Genomic DNA, 16,803 nt, shown 5'->3' with positions numbered 1-16,803 from the left:
CCCTGCATAGAAAACGGAATTGAAATCATAGAGTATACCATTTTTTAACTATGTAACAAACACAATTGAAAAAATCATATGTGTACATTAATGACTCAGTTATGAAAGATTTCCTTGTTGAAGATTATGTAGCCTTGTGAATTAAAGAACACCATTTTGCAACTGAAGAACTCACCGAGCCAACAGCAGGCTGTTTTCCACTAAAGTTTTCATGTCATAATCCTGATATTTTATGTACCTACTAAGTGTTTCTAAATTACGTTTAAATGTTATAATAAGATTTAATGACCTTGGTTAGAACAAATGTTCTAAGGTACTTAGAGCCGCAAGGCAATAACTGACTGGTACAAATTTGCCCCCAAAAGGAAAAAAACTACCTCCCGGAATGAAATCGCAATTACTTCACCCCCAAACAAAAAGCTTAATTTGCATAGTGATATTTGGAAAAAGAAGTTCCCAACCCATTCTTGTTTGTCCCATAGAAGACTCGAATGCACATGTTGGTTGTGGCAAGGAAGGCAGGTCGTTTTAGATCCAAGCATACTGCACTGTCTCGTTATGTGATACAAACAATCCTTTATCTATGGGGAACTTGAGATTCACATTGGGGCGAATAATGGTGTAGCAGAAAGGTTGGAATGTCACGACAAGCAAACCATTGTCTAATGCACCGTCGTACACGCAACAGTAAACACATCGGAATGCCTGCAATAGAGAAACATATCTGACCAGTTACTAATACGTAATATGTGCGCAAATTAGCATGCGCAAGTCCATCCACCCCCTGAGCCTACAGGAGGAGCTCTTAGTTGTGTCACTGTGTTCAGGAGTGTGCTCAGTGCTCTCTAGGACTGAAAAGAAATTCTGAAGGTAGGTTTGCTTCTCGAAAAAATTTATGTACTTTATGTTTCAGGTATTGAGCTTGTTATGGTTTAAACATGTACTTTCGTTTCAGATGATATATAACTGATTGCTACACTTATCTTTCAGCAGGTGTGCCCATCCCCCCCCCAAGGCTAATGGCGCAATCCCCCCCAAAATCATGTCATGCGTCCCCCCAAATCATATTATTCGCGCCCTCAAACCATATCGTAATTCCCACAAAGTATTAAATTACGACAGTGTGTCTACCGAAAGTAACTTTTTTCTTACCTTTACTGAACACTATACTTGATCTGCCCCTCCTCCCTAAACAGGGGGCCCATCACTCAAGACCGCCCCTATAATCGTTTATCATACCCCCCCTCCAAAAAAATAGTTTATGTGAATGCGTAATAATTGAAGTCTATTTGAATGAAATACCATGTTAAACTGTCTGTGTCTATATTTTTGTTCGATTTTCGAAAAGCTTTGATTGGTTAAATGTAGTAAATTAAATTATGTAAATGTGCATATAAATAGTGTTAGTGAGTGGGTTATGAAACTCGCAATTTGAGTATTGAACACAAATTATTACGCAACTTAAGATAAAGATACGGGGTGTCCCACGAACGGCGCAACTGGGAATTAAGAGTGATGTTACTTTGTAACCGAAACCTGTACATACATAAGTCATACACCACATGTTAGCCCTGTCCAAGTAGATATTTTTAAACATAGAAACAACAAACGGGGTGCAGTGTTGTTCATGCAGTGTTGCCAAATGTAAGTGAAAGTGTAAATTTATTTTTCCACAAAGCATGGAAAATTGCATGTCAAACATTCGTACGGAAATTTGGACGTCAATTTTCACCTTGGGTAGGTGGACTATTTCGCCATCTATAGTTTCAGAGAGGAAAACCGATCGTTTTCGCGTATAGCCAATCCTGAAATGCCTCGTAAAGGCGTACCGGTCCCAATGGGTGTTTTAAAAAAAATATGAGGTACAGTGGCAACACTGTTGATGTTTGAATGCAACAAAAGGTGTGTTTAGTGATGGTCTATGACATGGAAATACTGGAAACAGGAAAAAAGGAAAATTTTCATTTTCTTTTTTCCCTGTTTCCAGTATTTCCATGTCATAGACCATCACTAAATTTTCATTTTATTTTTCGAAATAGTCCACCTACCCAAGGTGAAAATTGACGTCCAAATTTCCGTACGAATGTTTGACATGCAATTTTCCATGCTTTGTGGAAAAATAAATTTACACTTTCACTTACATTTGGCAACACTGCATGAACAACACTGCACCCCGTTTGTTGTTTCTATGTTTAAAAATATCTGCTTGGATAGGGCTAACATTTGGTGTATGACTTATGTATGTACAGGTTTTGGTTACAAAGTAACGTCACTCTTAATTCCCAGTTGCGCCGTTCGTGGGACACCCTGTAGAAAGTGCAACCTTGGCAAACCAAATAACATGCTCCAGCCGTATGACCTATTCAATTATTGTTTCACGAGACATTACAGAACCCTAGCTAGAAATTCTTAAGCTTAGGTCGATAATACGGTTGTTCTTTTAATTAACTCACCCCGCCCCCTCACCCCCGTTTTCTTGGGGTAAATATAATTATTTTATTTACCCATAACAAGAATTACGTGGATTCCATCTCCAGTGCAAATTTAACTTGTTAAAGTAAAATTTTCCTGTGACAAGAAGTCAGAAATACGGATTCGATATATTTTTGTTGCAAATGATGCACCTGCTTTAAATTAAGCAGTATACCAACACTAAGCATTATATTTTAAGAAGTGATGTTATTAATGAATATCAAGAATATAGCTTATGTCCTGTAATGCAACTGTAGTATAAAACTTCACATTCCTATCAGGGACATTTTCATCCCCCTCAAAGAAAATTTAATTTAAATCATATAGTTTACCAATTCTTAGCTATGCAACAAACCTAACTGAAATATTAATCGTCTAGTCATCAAAGATTTCCCTGCTGAAAAGTACGAGGGGAGAGTGAAAAGTTTTGAACCTCACAGGGGAGGGGCATGGTGAAATGACAATCAGGTGGATCCACGCGCATGGCTCTCAGCCATACGTCACAGCTCTGACGTCAACATAGTGGCCAGAGTCAGGAGAGGGGGCGCTTTTCAGAGGGTGGCAAATGGAGTTTCCGGTGGTTTCGTTCTTTTCTGTAGACCAGTGAACTTTGAACTGAGTCTTTCATTCTTTTTTGTTGGTTTCGTTTCACTTTTAGTGAGAAGAATTGCGAAAGAAAATATGCCTAACTGTGCTATTTACGGCTGTAGCAATCATTACAAAAAGACGAAAGGAACCAATATCAAGTATTTTGGATTTCCTGTTAAAGAAGAATTTTGTCACAAATGGGTATTGGCTTGCAGGCGGAAGGACAAAATAAACCTCAGAAATGGTAAGTGTTTATCTCTCTCTCTTTATATATAATAGACAGGTATATGTGCATGTATTATGTGCTTTCATGTATCACATTTTACGTTGCTTTTCTGCCTACTTGGGCTAAGTGCGGCAATAAGACTTGATGATCATATGAAATTGATCAAGGGACAAACACAAATACTCTTAACCCAGTTCAGGATTCGAACCCGGTAACTTCCGTGGCAATATTGCGAGTCAAGAACCCGGTGCCCTCAGTCATGTATATGTATATATGCAGTCTCATGTGTTTGTATTTATGTATGTATGTATACATATTATGCATATGTGTATATATATATATATATATATATATATATATATATATATGGTTATTAATGCAGTCTGTGTTATATGTTCTTTCGTGCCTCAAATTTATTTCTATATCCCCGTGCATATAGTACCGTACCATAAAGGCACATTTTAGAGGATGTGGGGGGTAGGACCCCCCACATTCTCCATCTCGGCCATTTTGGAGGTGATGTAATCAGTACCACGCTCCGGATGCCTTTACCCCCCATGGTTGCCCCCAAGTATCCATTAATTTAAAGCTGGGTGAGCTTCAAAACCGCTTTATGCAGGTACAAGACCGGAAATATTCTGAACTTAGATCACTCACCCCGGGAATCGAACCCGGATCTCCCGCGTACCAGTTAGATTCCCTACCGACTATTAAAACATATTGTATACTCTCTATGTTCTCCATGGAGAAAATAAGGTACACGAAGAAACGCAATAACTTCCACTCCCCCAAATGAAAAACTGGTTCTCCACATTATGCACATAGAAATGCTCAGGAGGTGAACTCCACTATTTCATATCTTGGTGCAGTGACCGGATCACCACCATAGGTTCAGAGAATGTATCAATGTACCAAGAGGATCGAACCCACATTCCGTATGGAAACTACCAACGTAATCCGAATTATGGCTGTTTCTTGGCTGTGAAGTGAAGACTATATTATTTTCTTTCGCCTTTACTTTGCTTACTTTTACTGTCGACAACCAGCCTGTGCAGCTGTAATGAGAGTAACACTACACAAAAATAAGTTTCCAGTGCTTGATTTCTGTTTAGATACGAGTGTGATTCTTTATTGTTGTTATTTAGCGTCGCTTATCTGTTACTTTGGGCTAATCGCGACGACATGGATGAGTGATAATTAGATGAATTTGATGAAGGATAACTCACAAAGAACACCCATCTCCAGTTGAATCCGTGACTTTTGGCGCTCTGTGCTAATCACTCCGCCACGGAGATCAGTAGGTACAAATGTGTTTTCCCAATTATTTATTAATTATTTCCTTACTCAGCACCATGGTCAGGAATAATAATGATATAGAGAAGTAAAAGAGAAGTCGTTAAATAACAAAACAGAAGCAGAGCACACAGTGATATCCAAATAGCACCCCCATGTCTCTCGCCGAAAACTAATCCATCTAACGTATCTGTGTACATAGAAGGGGAACTTTATGAACACATTAAAGATGAACAATATATTTTACTGTGCTTTTTTTTTTTTATCTATTTACCATTTTCACAAAGAAACTACAAAACATTTTCAGGCAACAGGAAAACATTTTTTTCAAAAAGATACTTTTATTATGAAAAAGGGACTAATTTCCGTATGCCCAGGTGTCTCAATTATGACCACTTCCCTTGTTTATACAATTATTAATATTCGCTATCTAATTTGTTTATTCTCTTCTTAAAACATTTTTTCTTTCATTCATTTCAGCAACTGTGTGTTCTGAACATTTCTTGGAAGATGCCTTCGAGAAATCTCTCCGACAGAGGCTTTTGGGTTATTCGCCACAAAAATGCAGAAAGCTGAAGTTGGATGCTGTCCCCACCGAGAAGCTACCCTTGTCAAAATCAACCAACAGGCAAGAAACTGAAGGTAGAGACAAGAGGAAAGTAAGAAGGGATCAAAAGAGCATTGTGAATTCGCTTTTGGAGCATTCTACATAGAACAAATCTAACAGTGCCGAAGGTGAACAAAATAGTGGACAAAATTTAGAAGCCCGTGAGGACAATGCGACAGTGGAAATTCCTGCAGATGTTCTGCATGAATTGCACCGCAGGATAAAAGAACTCGAAGAGGAAAGGAATAAAGCAGTGAAAGTGGAAGAGGAACTTCTACTGAAAAATCAAGCATTAGAAGGTGAAAAGATAAAACTAGTAAACGAACTGAAGTGTTTGAAAGTGAAAAGTGATGAAAAAGTGTACAATGTTCTCTCGAAATATTTTACACCTGGCCAAATTAAGGCCATGCTGTGTCCTGGTAAGAGGAAAAAGTGGTCCGCCGAGGATATTGCAGCGGCAATATCTTTGAGAAGTATAAGCCCCAAAGCATACAGGTATTTGAGGAATAAACTTAAATACCCATTGCCCCACTTCAGTACCCTGGTTAGATGGGCAAATAAGATGAATTGTGACCCTGGAATACTGAAATCTGTTCTTGCGATAATGAAGATGAAAGCGGCCAGTATGCCACATTTCGAGCGCATTACTTGCCTCTCCTTCGATGAAATGCAAATATCTGATAAAATTTGTTTTGATTCCAGAAATGAGAAAATTTACGGTCCTTGTAAATCGGTGCAAGTTTTTAAGGCTCGTGGTTTGTTTGCAAAATGGAAACAACCTATTTTCTTTTAATTTGATTCCCCGATGACGGAAAATAAATTGTTGGAAGTTATTTCCGGTCTCGAGTCATCAGGTTATCCCGTTCACTCAGTCACTTGTGATCTTGGTGGTACAAACAGAAGACTATTCAATACTTTAGGCATTTCACACACAAACAGTTCATTTCAAAATCCATGCGATCCTTCGAGGAATATTTATGTTTTCGCAGATGTTCCCCACTTAGTAAAATTGCTTCGAAACCACTTTCTGAACAAGGGATTCGTGTTCAACAACGGAGAGATTGCCGACAAAAAATCCATTCAAAATCTTATAGACAAATCCACAAGTGACACAAAAATTGCGTACAAAATAAGTCAGCATCATTTAGACGTTAGCAAAAGTCAGCGTCAGAATGTAAAGTATGCGGCACAATTCTTTTCGAACACCTTGTCGAAAGCTCTTCTCTATTGTGGACAAGCAGGTGAAATTGAAGGAAGCTGGAAAGAAACCGTTTACATTCTAAAATTGATAAATGATTGGTTCGATATTTTTAATTCACGTGGTCACTTTGAAAAGATTAATATAAAACGTGGCTATGGATGTGCATTGGAAGAACAAAATGCTGTTCTGAGTGAAGTTGACAAATTAATGGAGTCCCTGAAAGTGCAGGGAAGTGGAAGAAAACTGCCATTCCAATATGGCATTGAGATGTGTAACAATTCTCTGAGAGGATTGTTTGCCTACATGCAAAACAAGTTTAACATTAAATACCTGACAACAAGCAAACTAAACCAAGGTATTCTCGAAAACTTCTTCTTGTGCATTCGTGGAATGGGTAGCACGAATGATCATCCCAGTCCACTTGATGTAAAGTACAGAATGCGATGTTATATTTTAGGTAAACATTCGTCTTCAATTTTTGTGGCACAGAAAAATATACTTGACAATGAAGACGAAAAGTGTTTAAGTGGCGAATATGACGTAAGGGAGGATCTTTTAGAGGAAAGATGTCAAACTGCCACATTGTTAAACAAGATCGTCGAAAAGGAACACACAGAAAATGAAGAGGTTAGTGAGGACTTTGAATCATGTGACGTCACTGAAGGCGATTTACAGCTGGACAAAATTTCGGAGGAAGCTCTCAAATACGTTGCAGGATTTGTGGCTCACCGTTTTAGACAACAGTATAGCGACGTAGGTTCTTATGTGGCTCCAAATGTGGATCAGCCGAAGGAAGCTGGGTGCAATATGTTTCTTATAAGCGGCTGACGGAAGCAAGTCAGCATTTCTTTTCCGCTATAAAGGTAGCAGAAAATTGCTTCAGAAACTTTCATGGAGATTTCTTTTGTTCTGGTAACGGAATTATTACAAATTTGGCCCAGATTGTTTATAAAGAAATTCAACAATCTGTGCCACTTGAAGTTATTAAATTTTTCATCAAAACGAGAACATACATCAGAATAAAAGAAATAAACAAAAAGTTGCGAAGTGTAGACACTGCAGAGAAAAGAAAATTTATGAAGAAATTGAAAAAACTTTTATCATACTGTACATTTTTTCTTGCTTTGTATATAATGTTAAAGGACTCTAATGTTGTTTTGTACTGTTAAAGATTTGTAAAAGCTTCTCAATTTTCCATAAAATTCCTGCACTTCATTTGTTCGAACAAGCAGCAAATGTAACATTAACAATTCTTCAGAAAAATAAATTTAAAAGCTTAATTTTCCATTTAGATATTGCTTTTTCATTGTAATTTCTAATACTTTCTCCTTCGATTCTACTCATATTTTTGCAATAGCGTACCGAATATTTTGGGGGAAGCTGAAGCTGGAGACTATTTTACCTGCAGGAAACGCTTGTAAAATTATCAAGTACGAATGAATTTCCCCATCCTCTCTCTCTTCCTCTTTCTGTATGTTTTCTAGCCCTTAGAAAATCAAATAACAACTGTAATTGGATTCAATACGCTAATATGAAAGAATTTAAACTACTTTTCAAATGTAAGAGAGGTAGTGAGAATTGTGACAGTGTATGGTTAAAATTTGAATTTGCATTTTCCAAAAACAAAGAAGAACAAGAAGAAATAAAGGTAAGACTATCATGATGACGAGAATTAATTACGATACATGAAATCCATGAGAAAACACTCTCAAAGGAGTGCCCAAGTCTGGACTGGATGTCGAAGTCTTCGCTAAGTCTGTCAGTCAACATGCTTGGACACGAAGGTTCCCTATGTGTGTAAGTCTAATAGAAAACACAGAAGAAAGCTATGCACTAGGCTCATGCTGACCAGTAAGGCTGAAAAGAGATTTATTACTAAACGACACTTTTTCACAACATTGTATTTGATATTTGCAAGATCCCCTTTTTTTCTCAATTTTTTGGCTCGTGCATTTGGGGGCTGCAACCCCATCACACCCTCCGCTCGGTACATCATTATATGGTTATTCCGCCTGTTTTGAAGTTATATTGAGTTTGTAGTTGAAATATTTTGTTTCACGAAGAACGCTTCATTGTAGAGCGAGCGGACGCCCTGCCCCCGTAGTCGTCTCTTGCAACGATGATGACGTCATGCGCTGGAAGGGTGATTTTTCAGCATCGGCTTGCATCCACCTCTTTAGTTTTTACACCATGGGGGAGGGGTGTTTGAGCTACTGTTTCTCATTATGATTTCTCTACATAATCTCTATAATCACCCCCCAGATCAATGCACTTATGCATTCTGTGCTGCCATTTGTTTACAGTCATCTGGTAGAATGATTTGTCCTGAGTCTCACGCCACTGAATGACCTCCTTCGTCCGTGTTGAAGTGACGTCCTCAAAGTGAATTCTTCATAGCAGGGAAAATAAGAAAATCTAACGGGGCAGGTCGGGGGAATAAGGTGGATGGGGAAGTGCGGTGAAGCCCCACTCCACCAAAACAGCCTGTGCAGTGAGGCCTTGTCGACAGAGGTACCGAATCTCAGCCCTGTCGGTCACTCTCTTCTCTGACACTTCAATAAAACATCATCATTGCATGTTTTAGCTAGAAAATTAGATGCCTCACTATGCCACAGATGTTTTGAACTCTGGTGTTCTATACCCTTTTTTATATCTTTCTGCATGACGCAAGTCATTAAAAACCTACCTGAATCACAAGCGCCTCTGCACAACAGTAGACGTCATTGTTGTGGGCGATCCAACTACTGATTGATTTGGTTTATTTTACTTCGCTTTTCTACCACTTTTGGTTAATTGCGAATATGAATATGAGTGATGATATTGATGAAGGGACACTGACAAAGAACACCCGTGCTCACGCCGGGATTCGAACCAGGGTCCTCTGTCGTCTTGGCGCACTGTGAAAAGCAGAGTGGATGATCCAAATATCGTACACTCTACTCACGTAACAGTGCCGATTAGTAATTCAGACCACTGTTTATTACATCTTGAGAATGTTGATAAACATTTTAAAATAATTTTGTCCAGAGACCATTCGATGTTAAGAGTTTTCAAATGAATGCTAAACATTTCCATTCACACAATATTAAGTAGTTAGATAATAACGAAAAAATACAATAAGAAAATAATAGTTTTGCGGGTTAAGTGGTAGAGCAGCCACAGGCTGAATTTCTATCAAGAGGACTTCACCAACTTATTTGACAAAAACTGTGTTGATCTTTTAGTGTCTAATACACATCGCTGTTCGTACGATAAATTATACAATGCAGTGGCCATTAAGAAACAGTATATTTGAGATTGGTAAAGTTACGTCAGTCAATATTGCGTATTGTAGCATCACACAGCACGAGTTGCATGAGCGCGAAGAGCGAAGAACCGGGTAGTAATTCTGCCGCTGTGGTCTGCTTCAGAAGGCAGGAAGGGTCACATGAACCAATCACGGTAGACCTCTCGTACGCCGGCGTAAGAGAGCCTATTTACGCGCGTGCTGTAGAAATGGAAGCTTTCCCTCCACAAAGGCAGCAAGTAATATAGGAGTCCTGTACGCCGAAAGTGTTCGGCGTCAGGCCGGGAAAGGCATTGAAAAGAGATGCTAGAACGAGTGTTGAGAGTGGAGTGTTGCAAGCGGATCGCGAAAAGTAGCCATTATAATGCCATGAAGGTCAAACATATATGAAAATATTCACGTTTTACTTTATAATCACAGGATTTAAGCATTTTTGAAATTTTAAATCTGGGAACGCCGGGCGTACGGGCGTACTATAACGCTACGCCACTGCATTTCAGAATACATTCTAACTACCATAACTCCGTAAACATATGTTTCATGATTCTGTACTCTAAAATCTTCTGATACCACCATTAAAACACTTTACCTTTGTGTGGTATGTTGGTGGAGTGGGGGGGCCAACAAAATAAAGGGGCACAACAAAATAAAGGGGCACAACAAATTGTCAGACTAACTACTTTCACCAGTCTTTTATTTCATCAAGTTCTTTCTATATTTCACACATTGCCAATGTTTTGTAGGTAAAATCAATGGCACTAAGCATAAATAAAATTAAGGTAATAGTGTTTATGAAGAGAGCCATTCGATCTAACTGCTTAACATACTAAGCATAGGAATTTTGCAGATTTTATATATATATATATATATATATATATATATTTAAAGAGAGACACTGAACCTAACAACCAAAGCAAACAAGCACTAAATTGAATGTTCATGCAAAACAAGTAACTGTATTACATATGAACCAAAACTGAACCTGAAGAAATAAATATTATTTTAGGAAAATCAAAGGAAATACTGAGGTGGGAGAACATTTCTAATTACTTTGCACCTGGCAACCATTTTTGTGGTTAAAACTTGGAAATAACCGTGTATGCACAGGGAACATTATGACATACTACCCATGATGCACCATTTTTATGCGCACAAGATTAAAATACTTATTTTGTGGAATGTTGCTGAGTGAAAGAATAAAAATGCAATAAAAATTTCAAAAATTTCATTTCACGCTGTTTGACCTAATAATGTGTTTAACCCTCTCAACGAAATGAAATAGTCTGCCTGATTTATGAGGATTGTGTTGTTCCCTTGCTTATAGTCTGCAGAATTGTGTTATTGTGAAGAAAAGTAGGCTACACCTGTTACTTTAACATGAAGCAGAACAGTCTGAAAGTTTCGTGCCAAGTGAATGTAGCACCTAATATGACATATCACAACAGTAGTTATACATTGTTAGATTAGGAGGTCTAGGTTTGGGGCTGATAGCAATTTTTGATTTGTTCTTTAGCTATTTGAGTGTGCATACAACCTGTTTTTACTAATAACAAGAGGCGAAACTACTTCGTCGTGGCAAGTTCTTAGTTATGGTGAGCATATTTTGGGATTAGATATCTCCGTTATTTGAGTTTTCCGCATGCTGGAAACTCTGTCGTTTAAAAAAAAAACAGTAATTCTCGAGGGAGTACAGTGGAACAACGGACCCCATAATGTAACAAGATGCAGTATGTGATAGAAACTAACACGGTACACGTTGCACTGCTACGCCAGTAGCTTACAATCAAAAGGTAAATTGTTATAAAAATTATCTTAACTGTTGGGGAAATGCCTGCTTGGCCCAGATCACCTAACCCAGAGGATCGAACCCAGGTTGTCCGTATGGTAGTCAAGATGCTAGCCTATATCAACCGAGCTATCACGCCTATGTTAACGTAAAACACGTTTGAATCAGCATGATCAGATATTACATATTTGCATAAGACAAAACCACCTCAAAATTTGCATACGCCTGTATTTATATATTTCTATAATTTACACTTCCTACTTAACATATTTATTAAAATTTCAGTAACCGCCAAACGTCTGAAATTCGTTTATTTTCTTCTTTTTCACATTGGTAGTTACGTATTCTGCATTGCTAAGGATTCTTGAAAATGGCATTTCGTTTTTTTCACGACAATAACTTCAATTTTCAACATATCGAGTAATAATTGTTCATTCGTCTTCCTGTTGCGTTACACAATATTGCGGGCAAATCTTGACTAGCGTTGTCCATGATCACTGGGTGTGCAGTGTTTCCAACCTTCTTCACCGAAAAATATCTACTTGCGTGTTACTGATTTTGTATTATTTTTTTCCGGGTTCGAAAACCCCACGAACCATGCACGTAGCTCACAAACCATGCACGGATAGCCCCACGAACCATTCACGGATAGCCCCACCAACCATTCATAAATAGCCCCACGAACCACGCACGGCAAGGTTAGGTTAGGTTCAGTTAGGTTAGGCAAATGTAGTTAAAATTGTCATCCTCAAAATTGTCATGTTCTTGCAAAAACACTGACCGGGGGGTTACATCATCGAAAGCACGCAACTTTTGGTTCGCGTAGTAGAAGGACATACAGGCAACTGCTTTTATGCATCGGAGAGACATACATGATTTACCGGGGATATAAATTAAGCGATGGGAAAAAAACACTTCCACGACCTTCCAAAGTGTACGGAAAGTCAGTTCGGTAAGTAATTTCTCCTGTAAAATTGAAGAAATACGTTTTGCGGATACTGAAATTTTACCCTAACCAGCAAATGTAGGTATCACGGTTTCACATCCCCACGACTTTAAATAAAATCGAAGATCTTCGATCCCTTTCTTTCGCGAGTTGCCATGTTTCTTTTTGTCACACTTGCCAGTACAAACATCAGGTTTGTTTCCGATAAGCAACAAATATGTTTCAGTGTAACAAGAGAGTGTCACGGGGCACAATGCATCTTTCGGCCAAACGAAATAAGGTGAAACAAGTAGTTTTCTTAAGGGAACTCAACCAAATGGTTTATGCAAACAGTTGCACTGTAGGAGTAACGAAACTTTGTTTAACCGTAAGAAATTTTCTCCAGCAAAATATATTTTGCACCTGCAACTAATCTCTTTTGTCAGTGTGTAGCGTTAAACATGATATCTATGTTTTTCTTCCAGATGGCTGCAGATATGTCCAGAGGCGATACGACAGAAGAAGTGCCACTTTACATCGTCCGATACGTGAGGCTGTCAGCCAATGCGCTCGAACCCCGCATCCAGACGGATGGCAACGTGAGGACCATCGTCCTGCGATCTGCCTACCGCTACTGGATCTGGGCGAAGAAGTCCACCCACGTGAGGACAGACCTGGCCTTCGTCTTCCCTACCGACTGCGCGGTGTACGACGAGGACCGCTTCATGCCCATGGGGCTGCCCTGCAAGATCAAGATCTGGCCCTACTACTACTGGCAGCCGGAGTTCGTGGACTTCACCACCGTGGTGAGGAACGTACGCTACAGACCAGGCGTCGTCAAACGCGGAGACGTTGTGGCCAAGATACGCTGCGAAGTCGACGGGATCGTGGAATTACGTGAATTACCTCGATGCTGAAGTGGGAGAGAAAATGTACTACACGAATGTGTAAACCAGAATAAAGAGTTTGTTAGCTCAGAAGTCGATGACTGTTAATTAAACATACCAGACGCATATATTATAGGCTAGATAGGTTATCTCAGAAGCCAAATTAAAATACAGGAAATAATCTACTAACAAAAGTATCTGATGCTTCACTCGGTAATAACGAAAGTGTCTTTACTTTAAATACCCCAAAGAGGATAAGCTTCAAATCGTGAAGATATGAAGGCCTCTGCCATCCCAAAGAAGAGAAGAACAGATTTGATTTGGTTTTGATATTTAACGTCGCTTTTGTCTGCACTTTTAGGTAATCGCGACGATGGAGATGAGTGATGATACGTTAAAATTGACAAAAGGAACACTCACAAAGAATACCCATGCCCAGGCCTGTATTCGAAACAGGGGACCGCTGGTGTCGTAGTACGCTGTGCTAATAACGATTTTACCACAGAGGTCGGCAAAAGAAGAATGGAGTTCCTCTTCAAAGTAAGAAGTTCATTACATATTTTATTCTCGTACGTAGGCCTGCATAACTGTTTCACAATATGAACCTCTATATTTTATAAATAACCATGAAATACTTGAAATCCTTTCCTTACTGTTCCTATTTTAATGACACAGTGTACATTACTATAATTATTTGTAAGGTATGTATTTTTAATCACAATTTCACATCACTTCAAAATCACACAAACTGAACGAAAAAGAGCACCCCCCCCTCCCCAGGAGCAATTTATGGTCTATTCGAACATTGGGTCATTCCACGTCAAATCATCCAGGCCATGTCACCCACCATCTCCGATTTTGATGAAATTCGGTATACTTATAGAACTTTTCATGCTGATTACAAAAATGACAACTTTTTTTAGATTGGTCAAGGGGTTCAGAAATTACGCGGTTTTAACAATCTCCCTGTACGCCACATGTGGCTCCACTTTGAATGACACGCATTAGGTTATAAATTATAGTATCTTCTCTCAGGTTTGCCGTAGAAACTCCAAGTTTGATTTCTCTTGCTCAGGATAGTGTAAGCTTTCATTTAAATAAGGTTTCTGATCAGTGTATCAATAATCATGTATTTTATGTATAGTTTCATGTATTGTTTTAGAAAAATAAACGACTAACTTCAAGAGCGAATTTCGTGCAATGCCCCCTCCCCCCCTTCAATTTCACCCAAATTTTATATGCAGGTAGCTGAGAGTGGGTACTAATGCTTGGTGGAAACATTGGGATGGACGGTTCAGAGACAGGGTGATAAAAAAATAATTTGCATTAAAAGTTAATCTTATTAAAAATACTTATGTATTTAGCACAAAGTCTGAAGTACAATATGTTTTGAGGTATAATATTCAAAATTTCTGTTCACTATGTGTGAAGGTAAGCATAGGCGTAACCTGGTGGAGGCAAAGGGAATCATTTTCCCTATCCAAAATTTATAGATTAATTAAAACCTACAAATAATAATTGCAGTGGAACGCCGATATGAAGTTCCTCGATTTTACATTTCCCTGCATTTTACATTCAATATTGGTGGTCCCAACATAGTAAATTTTCCTCCGTTTTACATTTTCTCGCATTCTAAGTTTTTCAGCTTGGTCCCCTGAACAACGTAAAATCGAAGTTCCACTCTATCTAAGTCAGTTTCAACTGTCTTCAATTTTTTAAAAAAATTATAATCATAGTCATTAGCATTCCCAAGCTTAGCAAATTTTCTTCGAGAACATTCTTCTTTTTGTGCATTTTATCTCAATATGGAATTTTTTTATACTCTTCCCGGAGATACGTAATATGAAGTAAGAATTAATAATACACATTTGTGCTGATTGAAGTTTTTCCAAATGGAGCTTTTCCTGCCACATACCAGAGAAAATCTCCTGGTGATAGGGTGGTTGGAACACTTAGAGGACTTGTATAGACATCAACAGTATCAAGTAACAAGTTCAGCAATGAAGTACCAATTCCATAGAAATAGTATTAGAGGCATACATTTCTTATTAATCACGTAACGTGAAATGATAACAACCCGCAGTACAATGTGTCAGCGATTGCAAAGTACTATACAACAGCACCAGGAAGATTAAGTATGCACTGTTTTGAACTTAGGCTACAGTGTTCGGTAAGTTACTTTTTACAAGTAACAGAGTTTCAGTTACTCATTTAAAAAGTAACTCTGTTACAGTTACTGGTACTTTGAAAGTAACTGAGTTACTTTACAGTTACTGTGAAAGAAACTTACAGTTAATGATACAGGGTGATTTTTATAAAACTCATGGTTTTCTTTGTTCTGTAAAATTTGTAAATTAAGTATTATTTCCATGCGGTTTGTGGCAAATGAATAAGGAAGGATGGGAGATTTATTGGAGTAGTAGTTGTTGTCTGAGATAAGGCCGGTCGCTATTTAATATTCACAATTCATTTGTACGTACTTATAACTAATTTGCACGGGTTTTAATTAATTCGCATGTACTTAGAACTTATTTGCACGTACTTAGAATAATTTACATTTATGTATTTGCATGTTTATAACTTTTATGAATATATATTTATTTATTTTATGAAAAATATGTATATAAAAGGTAATTAGAGGTATTAAACGCTATGCATATGTTTTCATATTCATTACTGCAAAGTATGTAATGTATAAAATGTTAATATTAATGTTTATAATATTGAAAATAAGTTTTCTATGGTTTATGAACCGCTATGAACGATGGTAATGGTACGAAAGAAGACGGTCCCGGTACTCGAACCCGCGATATGTAATATTATTAATTAGTACTATGTAATAATGTTATATGGCATGTAATATATTGAGCGGAGACGAACTATGTATAAGGTGTGAGCTGAGTCTGATGCCAGACAGACAAGGGTGAACTCCGCGCAGGTAGACGAGAAAGGAATTTGAGGAGTGTGCGTTCAAGGTCAAATGACGTCAGAACGTCAGAACAAAGGAAGAACCTGATTGACCAATCAGAGAACGCGTCGGTAGGTTTTCAGAACCGGTTTTTCCAAGGTTAACCAGTACGCAAGAACAGGGGAAAGCTATGCAATACTGTAGGGCAGGGGAGGGATTCAACCAGACAACAAAGGATGTCTGGAAATGCACAGCAAGGGTCAAATCTCTGAAGCTATGCGGTTTCCGCCGCCAATTAATATTCCGCTCAGGTTTGCCTCCAAGGCACAGGACGCTTTAGCGCAGGTTTTTTTTATCTGTACTATGAAGAAGGGAGAGCTATTAGGGACGGGGCCTACAGTTTTCACCATTTGCTTCTATCACGGGGTAACGAACCTAGGACCCTTTGATTATTGCTTTAGGTAGTAAATGTATGTTACTGTGTGCTTTTTAACTTAATTTTGAGTTTATTTTTTACCAAACTTTGACTTTATGTCAAACATTTTCACAGCTTATCCTTATTTTTACAAAAATAACACTATTTGTACTATTCAGGCAACATTTTTTATTAAAATTTGGACTCGC

General features: G+C 38.2%; 1 protein-coding gene across 1 annotated transcript; it reads left to right on the top strand.

Annotated features, from left to right (window-relative positions):
- The first annotated feature begins 783 nt into the window (after positions 1 to 783).
- Positions 784 to 13,301, top strand: LOC145990225 (uncharacterized). Its single transcript, XM_083125899.1, has 2 exons — positions 784 to 870; positions 12,870 to 13,301. The coding sequence occupies exon 2, from the start codon at positions 12,870 to 12,872 to the stop codon at positions 13,299 to 13,301; it is 432 nt and encodes a 143-aa protein (XP_082982025.1). The 5' UTR covers positions 784 to 870.
- Positions 13,302 to 16,803: the final 3,502 nt, after the last annotated feature.

This window comes from Lepisma saccharinum, chromosome 7 (genome assembly GCF_977018435.1).
Source record: "Lepisma saccharinum chromosome 7, izLepSacc3.1, whole genome shotgun sequence".
Taxonomy (NCBI): domain Eukaryota; kingdom Metazoa; phylum Arthropoda; class Insecta; order Zygentoma; family Lepismatidae; genus Lepisma; species Lepisma saccharinum.
Note: the sequence above shows the minus strand (reverse complement) of the source record. Positions and strands in the feature narration are given on the sequence as shown.